The sequence below is a fragment of the Nematolebias whitei genome, chromosome 20 (assembly GCF_014905685.2).
Source record: "Nematolebias whitei isolate Nwh7 chromosome 20, NemWhi1, whole genome shotgun sequence".
Taxonomy (NCBI): domain Eukaryota; kingdom Metazoa; phylum Chordata; class Actinopteri; order Cyprinodontiformes; family Rivulidae; genus Nematolebias; species Nematolebias whitei.
In genome coordinates, this window is record NC_056517.1 from 39,161,586 (window position 1) to 39,171,308 (window position 9,723).

Genomic DNA, 9,723 nt, shown 5'->3' on the forward strand with positions numbered 1-9,723 from the left:
CCTTCTCCTACTCCGCTCCTGTTTCCTGGAATATCTTGTAAAAAGATCTGAAGCTCTCGACCTTTGACCTCTCTAAGTGGCTTCAAACATCTGATAAGTTCCTGAGAACAACCAGCGCAGACATGTTCCAGTTGTTAGTTTTTTACCTCGTTTTATAAAGTAGCTTGATTTGATTTTGTTTTATATCATTTCATGGCTGTTTATTGTTGCGTGCACCTCATCTGTGGTTTGATTAAATTAGGTCTCTCTTGTAAACGAGTCCTCGTGACTCAATGAGACTAACCAGAATAAATAAAGGTTGAATGAAAATAAATCTCTGAACCTGAAAGATGAGGGCTGATGCTCGTTGACCGTCTTGTCTGTTGTGTTTGGAATAAGTTTTAAAGACGAATCATGGGTGATGGTGCACAGACTTTCAGTGAGTCTTTCTCCAGAGGGGACCTTGATTATTAATCATCTGAGACACCGTTTGTTGCCCGTGATGACTACCAGGTGGGCTTTAGACCAAACTAAGAGCTGGATTTCCATTTAGACAGCTTGCTTTTGTCAGACAGCGCATTCTTTTAATTATAAAGCTTCCTCTTGCCTTCTTCCACCAGACAAGTGTTGAAAATACATTGTCTCGGGGCTTTTCACAACAGAATAAGGCCTCCCGTAGCTGGCAACATAATTACACAGCTGTAGTAATTACACACTAAAGTGCCGCAGGGATCGTCTCTTTGATTCTTGGTCTAAATTGGGGTCTTCGTCACACCTCTTATCTGCAACAGATTTCTTTTGGTGGGTTCAAATGAGTTGGTCGCTCATTTGTCTCCAATTCTTTATCTTGTAATCAAGAAGAAAAGGATCATGTGGCTTAAATATGGTGTGAAGTTTTTATCTGAGCTTCCCGTGGTATCGACTCCTGCTCTTGTTCTTATCTTCATTGTTCCAGTTTCGATTATTTCTCTTCTCCACGGGGGTCTTGGCCACTAAAGTGGGAACAGCAGGTGTGTAGTTTTCTCACCTGGACATGGGGTGATGTTGCACTCCTGATACTCCTGTGCCGGGCCCAGGCAGGTCTGGCCTCCGTACCGGGGCTCGGGGTTACTGCAGGTCCTCTTCCTGCTCCGGATTCCTCGGCTACAGTCCCTGCTGCACTGGGACCAGGACCCCCAGGCCGACCAGCCGCCGTTCACCGTGTGGCCCGAGATCCTCCCCAGACGAAGCGCCTCGCCTGTTGGGTAACGAGGGAGAAGACTTGTGAGAACTCGTCTCATGTCGGCTGCGCTTCAGCCTCGAGGAAACTTTCTCTAAATAAAAAGAAAAGCTGTGGTATTATATTAAAAACACCAAACAATATCTGTTCGTTATTCGTGGCAGCAACGTGCACTTTTACTCTGAGGAGTCATAAAATGTCAATATGAGCTCGTAATAACAGTCGAGGCAGGATTTATACCTGAAGAGCTGAAAACACAACTTTTGGTTTGTTTACTGAAAAACAAATGCAGTTGTATCGGATGAAACGTGATCGCTTTGCACAATAAATCAAAATAAAAATGTACCAGATAAACAGTGATTACTTCTAATGAAAGTACATTTAACTTGCGCTGCTAGCATGGTTTAAAGATGCTGCGAATCCGTCGTTCGGTTTACGAACCTCATGAGTTGATTGGTTTTCTTGACAATGTGCAGGAAAAGAATCAGAAAAACTCAAGAGGAACCCTTTTCTGAGCAGCCAGCTTCACGTCTGCTTTTACAATAAATAAACAAACAAACAAATAAATAAATAAATGAGTGCCATCTTTAGCTTGCATCCCTGAGACGTCAGCTGTCGTATTTGTGAAGCTCGTGACAAACTTTGGCTTTGACCGTAACAAAGTGCTGAATACAGTTCCTGAGCAATAAAACCAGTCGGACTGCTCTGCATCGTCTCCAGATTATTCTTTTTATATTTTATCAACTTGAAGGTGAGTGGACTCATCGTGGCCTCAGTAGAAGCTTCAGCCTCATGCGTGCTCATGCTCAGTAGAACATTTAATTTCTGAAGCGTGTTCTGTTAACGAGTTAACTGGTTGGCGTCTACGTGACCAGGCTGCTCTGCAGAAGTTCTGGTTAACTTTGTCTCAACTCTGTGACCCAGTGTGTGCACGATGATCTTCATAGTACTTCTTCATTAAACAAGTACTTCATTTATACAAATATTTCCTGTAGAGCGTTAATGTGTACGCAGTTCAACTGAAAGCCCATGAGCTGTTTGCAAAGATCATTTAAAACTAGGACGTGTCTATTTCCTGCAGTTCAGCAGCAGCAGCCATGACATCAGCGTTTCATGCGTTTCCTCAACTAAACAGTAACTCTGTCAAGATTTAGTCAAATTAAAACCAAGTTTCGACTATCTCAGAAAAAAACAACTCTCAGATTTAATGAAGTTTATTTTGCAGACAAGTTCCTGCCTTTTTAATTCACCCGTTCTTCTCAGATAAATGTTGTCTGTTAGTTTTAATTTTAGAAAGGATTTGTATTAATTTACCACAACGATCGATATAACGACCACTTTTAGCAGAACGGTCGACGTTAGGAAGCGGTCTGGTTTAATATTTGTAGAATATTTACTTGTCTGAACTTAATGTGAGCAACATGTTCGTGCGTTTCCTTGGAACAGAGTATTGTTGCCGTGTTGCATCTGTGCTTTCACTCCAACAAAACTTCTACAAACTTCTTCCCCTGTTTGAACCAGGACCCCGAGGATCCTTTGACCTGCACTTGTTCACCTTCTGCAACATCTTTTCTGTGCCTTCACTTCACCGTTCTGCTTCCTGTTGGAATCAAGAGTCAGCAGCAAAGTCCAGGAGGGTTCTGACCCACAGTAAACCCTGACGGTGCGTCGCTTCTACTCATGAGCCGAACCGGCCGCGGCACCGCCGCTCACAGCTGAAGCAGAGAAGATGTGAAGTTGAACTGGGTGCCACGTGCACAGATGAAAATCACTTTGTTCCTGGAGCTGAAGTTGCAGATGTGCAGTGAACCACATGAGTAATTTGTGCACTCTCCTCTGAAGCTGTCAAGTGGTGGATTCCTAATAAAAGCTGAAAACATGTTTTGTGCTCAGCTGTAGTGACGGCGCATTAATCAGCTGTTGGAGACGCACGCGCCTCGTTGAGACGCAGCACAACGAGCCGAGAGCTTCTGCTGTTTTCCAACAAAAAGACGGAGCCCATATGTCTGAGCGAGCGATAATTACCTCCGCTGACATTACCGTCACTGCCAAAGCACTTTTCTAATGATTTAGCCGTTCTCCACATATGCTGCAACATTTAGGACTTCAGGTGCACGTCTCCATCATGCACCTGCGCTTCACCCGAGACCATTTCAGAGCCGCTCAGACAGAAGGAGCGTGTGGTCCTCGCTTTGAGCCGTTCAGCCGCGCCTCACAAACATTCTCGTTCATCATCTGAATATTTTTTTTACAATCTCCTTGATTTTCATCTCTTCCTCCGTCTTTGTCATCATCATCCTCCTCCTCCTCCTCTCTGTTCCTCTCTCCGTCCTCCACGGCCTTGATGTTCTGTCGGCGGTCACCGACAGTTATCACGTCAGCGTTGTATTCTCAACGAGTTTACGCAGCGTAAACCCTCGACCTCTTCATAACTGTGCCCGACCTTGCCGGTGCACGGGTCAGCTCACCGGCGTCAGGCTGCCTCGAGCGCTGACAGGCCCGCCCAGGACCCAGGGCCCTCGCTCTCTATCGATTCTGAGCAGGCAGCTGCACGGACAGTCCTGACGGCCTCGGTGACCCCAGCTCTTCATGAAGCCATGCGGGGCTGAAGAGGCTGGTCCAACTCTCTGAACACAACGAAGTGGGTCATGATGATGAGACTCTCACAAACACAAGTACGTCGAGAAGCAAACAGACATTTAATTAAAGTGCTGCCAATGACACATCCAGTGGATTTGGCTCGCTGTGCTTTACCTCAACACTGTTCTCTACTTTGCATTTTGACTGTGCCGTTCTTCCGGTGCCAAAACAAACAGCATGCCCCCCCCCCCCCCCCCAGACACACAGTGACTGGATCTATTGATCCACACCAGAGCCACACGCAGCCGGAGAGAATGAATCCTCGCTCTTCTGACGAGCTGGTTTCACCCGAGATGAAGGGCAGAACATCCAATCGTCCCCGCAGCAGCACAAACACACCGCACATCAAATCATCCACGTGCACACGCTGCGACACCAAACTCACAGCTCAAAGAGAGGCAACAGAAAACTCCTGGACTGGTCTGTGTGCAGCAACAAGGAGAACGAGTTTCCTTGAAGAAGTGCATGTTGCCCGCCAGAGTCCGTCTGTGACGATGCAACAGACTGAGACGATCTGCAGCTCTGCTCTGAGACAACAACTGGAGAAGAAAGTCACTGGAGACTTTCACTGCCTGCTTTCATCAACAACACGACCAGTGGATCACTATGAGAGGAAATAAAACGTATCCCCCCCCCCGACCTTACCCAAGATGCTCCTCATGGAGGGACCACTCCCCTCAGTGAGGTGCATCTTGTGAAATGAGAAGTTCTGGATGTTAAGACGTTTCATGAGATCTGCCAAACATTGGTGCACCAGACCCCCCCCAAGGAGAAATTATCAGGGAAGATCCAGTTAAAGGTTTCTTAGCAGCCAAAGGCGTGACAGATCAGTGCACGTGCACAGAAATACAGCGACACACACAGTCCGGTCTAAGTTCACCCTCATCGATCACTTCATTAGCAGCATCTGTTGAATTTAAAGCCTCAGTCCAACAAAGGCCTTTAAGGCGGTGAGTGAAGGGAGCGATTTTATCCACCGCCAGGCACAAAGGCAGAGCCAGGGGGTGGCCGATGGTGGCCTTGCCCACCACAGTTCGCTCTTCAGCCACCACACCGGCCACCTCAATCGTTTGAGGAAGCTACTTTTAAGCAGTATAAAATCTAGAAAGCATAGATCCCTCAAATAATGAGGGGTGGACGATTTACATTCATATATGGTGGCGGCCATCTTGGATTATGACATGGCAACTCTCAACACTGAAGGAAGTTGGCACTTTGCTTATTTTTCAAGTTTTCCAGCTCACAAGGTTTACATGTATACATATATGGTGGCAGCCATCTTGGATTATGACGTGGCAACCATATCTTTGATAAGGACCTTTCTTACGCCGACATACATGGAAGCCGGTCCTTTTCTTATTTTCTAGTTTGTCCAGCGCACAAGACGGACGGACAGAGATGTTTCTAGTTGCGCTCGCTGCTCCTCGACGGGACAGTAAGTGCAGCGATGGGACGTTTCTGAAACGTTTGTTGTCCTGAGACTCCGGAGACGTTTAGATTGACCTGAAGAAGTTTGTCACGGTCGGTCTGTAAACTTTGAGCTTGCATGGATAAAATCTCTATTTTCATGTAGTTTTGTTTAAATTTAACACGTACAGAACTGCTGTACTTTTTATTGTTCTTTGAAAATAATTTATTGCTACTGTAAATACCATTTTTTATTATTCCTGCTAACACTATAGATGTCAAACTCTACTTTCAGTATAAAACGCAGCCAAACATTTAACACATTAAACACTTTTGTTGTTTCTATGCCGCTGTGGACTTTTACTATTTCACGACGTCGTTGTAGAATAATTTAATGGTCTGACTGACACGATGCTGTTGGATTCATGTTGGCAACTGTGAGCCGAGGTGCGATGCAAACACTTCGGCACTTTGCACCTTCAGCAGCTGCATCACTGACGGAGATGTGTCGCTCACAAGGCGGAGGCGTCGGCACGGAGGTGACGGGGAATAACGACTGCTCGGAGGAGCTGATCGGAGAAGACGGGCAAACGTTGATTTGATCAAAGGAGAAGAGGAGCGGCTGCAGAGCCAGAGACTTCAACAAAAACAGCTGGACATGGCGGGTCAACAAATACGTTACAGGTTTAAAACAGCTGTATGCAGATGTTTGTCTGACTGGTACTCTGTCAGGACAGTGGTACCAAACCAGAGCAGAACTGGTTTGACAGACAGGAAAGGATCCAAACCAGCAGCTTGTCCTGATGTTTATTTTACATTTATCCACAATTTGTAAAGAGCAGATTAATTTCACTCAACAACAATCAGGCTTTTAACAAAATGGGTTTAGAATATTATCCTCGTTCATTTGACTTGATTTAATTTAATTTTCTTGGTACTGCAACATTTATTTCTTGTTGTTAACAGGATGAAGTGTTTCACATGTTTCACCACAGTGATTTATCGGATGCTCTGACTTGAACACCACCAACAGAATATTTACAAATGCATCATGTTAATTTAATATGAAATAAGTCATTGTAATGAAACTATTTTATATACTTTTCATTAATAATACATTATAATTATTAGCATGGCTAAGGCTAGGCCAACTGCTGCGGCACAGTGTGTGATTTACCAAAGTGCTGTTCATGTGTCTGATTTTTGTCCTGTCGTGGAGCGAAAACAAGGAACTGGAAATGTCTTTTGTCCGTCTGTGAATGTTGTGAGCAGATAACTTGAAAAATAAGTGAGGTACCAACTTCCATTTTGAAAGTTTCCTTTTGAAAATTGGGTTACTTTGTCAAAATCCAAGATGGCCACCACCACATGTAAACAACTTCTACCATTTGAGGAAAATATGCTTTCTAGTTTTTATGTTGCTTACAAGTATAGTTTGCTTAAATGATGGGGGTGGAGATTAATCTATGGTTGCCAAGGCCCCCATTGGCCACCCCCTGGTTCCGCCATTGCACCTGGCGATGGATAAAGTTGCTCCCGTTGATCAACATCTCCAAAACTGCAAACATTCACTGTCCAGCACTGACGGGGGACGTCAGCATGCTGCTCTATTAAAAGGCAAAATGACACAATTCTGTTGAAGGGTTCTCATTAAATACAAAAACTGTTGAACATTCAACGTAAACACTTAAAATAAGTTTAGTTGAAAAGATCAAAATACCAGATTCGTGTCTAAAAACCATAAAAACCAACATAAATGTATTTTTGCTGTTGGTAATTTTAGCACCGAGGCTGATTCATCATGGAGTCGTTAAAACACCGGCCAGGTTCTTGTTCTTGTTCAAACTAATAAAAATATAAATAAAGAAGAACTTAAAGAGCGGTCTGTCACCATCTCCATCAACACGTTAGCAGGTGAGATCTCCATGTTTGTCTCTAAGAACCAGAACAACAGATCCACTGTTCCTCCTCAAAGTCATTTGACTGAAAACTTCCAGCTGCCAGATGATTTGTAACATCCCAGCGGTCTGCTGCGAGGACGTGCAGACCGAGCGGAGCAGACAGTGAGACGTCAGAGAAGACAGGCACAGAGAATCATCTCAGCGGAGAACGTGCGCTCTGAAAGCTCCATGAGAGAAACAGCCGGTGGAGTTAAGAGCTCAGAGCCGACACTTGAGGAGGACATGAGAAACAATTAAAGAGTTTAGAGCTCAAACTGGTTCAGTGCTTTCACCAGTCAGTCCAGCAAAGACTTCATCGTGCGTTGACCCTTTGTGCTGCAGGTGAGGCTGAAACGAGCCGCGGTCACGAAATGTTTTTAAATCACAGGTTTATTAAAAAAAGGTCTGTTTGGAGAATAACACGAGGCTGTGAGCTCTACGACCAACGCAAAACGAGACGTGCAGGTTAAACACGAAACAGGAAGTTACATTACAGGTTTGAATAATAAGGATTTGATATGACGTTTGCTTTAATTTGGCATTTTATAAAAATTATTACTTTTAGAGTGAATCCAATTCAAGATGGCCACCACAGCCAATCAAATTTAACCAGCACAAAAATATTTTACTCATAGAAAAGTACACATCAAGCTGACGCTTCAGTTTAACAGATGCACAAAATGTGACGTTTCACAAAATTGCAATGGCCACATCACTGTCGTCATACATGAATAAATATAGAATAATTTAAATCTAAAACTCTGGCATGAAAGGTGGAGGGAGATGAGCATTTCTAGTTAAAGTTCTTTATTAAACTCTTAAAGTACTTAAATAATGAATATACTGTATATTTCTTAAATTTGCATAACCTCTCCATCAATATTATGATCTTAAATTTGATTTAAAGGCACAAAAATGTGCAAAAGCTGACTTAAAAGTTTCCATTTATTTGTTATTCTGCTGTAATTTCTGACATGAACCTCGGGGACCCAGCGTGCACGTGTTGTACACGTTTAATAAACTGGAGTACCCAGTGGCTGAGTCGACGGTAAAACAGTGAAAGGGCACAGTGCAGGACTGCGAGACAGAAAAACAATAAGGACAGAGGCACGGCTGCCATTTGTCAGAGGCGTCTCTGAGCAGCGTCCATGTCAGGACGTCCATGTCAGGACGTCCACGCAGGACGTCCATGTCAGGACGTCCATGCAGGACGAGACTAAAGAAACTAATCTGCCCCCCAGGAGACGCTGTGGCCTGGACACCACGTGAGCTGAAGGAAAACACATCAGGAGCTGACGCACTCCTGCTTCTCTCAGGGAAAAAACAACTTATATATTTATAAATGTTTAAATATGAAGACATCATTCATGGACACAAGCCGGTGAAATGACAAACTCACAGCCTTCTATAAAAACGCTTCTTCTCTCCTCTGCTCTTGTTTCTCCCGTGTCTTTCTGTTTTTGTCAAACGCAAATGACAAACCGCCGGGATTTTTATTTTCCACACTTTCAATTACTGTTATTTCATCAGAAAACCAGCAAAATTCAATATTTTGACTATTTATTCATTAAATCCAACAGGAGTGTCTGTTTCAGATACACAGCCTTGCAGAAATCATCACGTGCAGCTTTTGTTGAGGCGGTAAGAAGAGTGAAAATATGAGGAAAATATTTGATGAAGTCAGTACAGGCTCCAGGGTGGACATGATCCAGCAGAGGTTCCTTGAGGTTCTGACTCCAGTGGAGGAGTTCAAGTTTCTCTGGGTTTTGTTCGCAGTGAGGGAAGAATGGAGCATGAGATTGACAGATGGACTGGTGCAGCATCTGCAGTATTGTGGACTCTCTACCGGTCCAATATAGTGAAGAGGGAGCTGAGCTGTAAGACAAAGCTCTCTGTTTACTGGTCGGTCTACGTTCCTCCCCTCACCTCTGGTCATGAACTCTGGTAGAGACTGAAAGAATGAGATCGTGGATCCAGGAGGTTGAAGTGAGTTTCCTCTGCAGAGCTGGACTCTCCCTTAGGGTGAGAAGTTCAGTCATCAGGAGAGACTCAGTAGAACCACTGCTCCTCCACATCCAGAGGAGACAGTTGAGGTGGTTCATCTGGTAAGGATGCTCCCTGTGCGCCTCCCTAGGGAGGTGCACAGGCATGTCTGTCTGGGAGGAGACCCCGGGGAAGACCCAGGACACTCTGGAGAGACCACGTCTCTGTTGGTCTGGGAACACCTTGGAGTCCTCCCAGAAGATCTGGAAGAGGCTGTGGAAAAACATGCCCTGAGACCTGACTTCAGAACTAGAGGAAGATGATGGATGGATGGATGGATGGATGGATGGATGGATGGATGGATGGATGGATGGATGGATGGATGGATGGATGGATGGATGGATGATGGATGTATGTATGATGGATGTATGTATGTATGGATGGATGCATGGATGGATGGAGAGATGGATGTATGTATGATGGATGTATGTATGATAGATGGATGTACGATAGATGGATGTATGATGGGTGGATGGATGGAGAGATGGATGGATG

At 44.5% G+C, this 9,723-nt stretch overlaps 1 protein-coding gene across 1 annotated transcript in view; it reads right to left on the minus strand.

Moving 5' to 3' along the window:
• sema5a (sema domain, seven thrombospondin repeats (type 1 and type 1-like), transmembrane domain (TM) and short cytoplasmic domain, (semaphorin) 5A) overlaps window positions 1–9,723 on the minus strand; it is a gene marked incomplete in the record, with an annotated part of 172,932 nt that overhangs the window by 20,214 nt on the left and 142,995 nt on the right. The window contains 1 exon segment of the mRNA XM_037694274.1: window positions 1,007–1,216. Within this exon segment, the coding sequence (XP_037550202.1) occupies window positions 1,007–1,216 (210 nt within the window).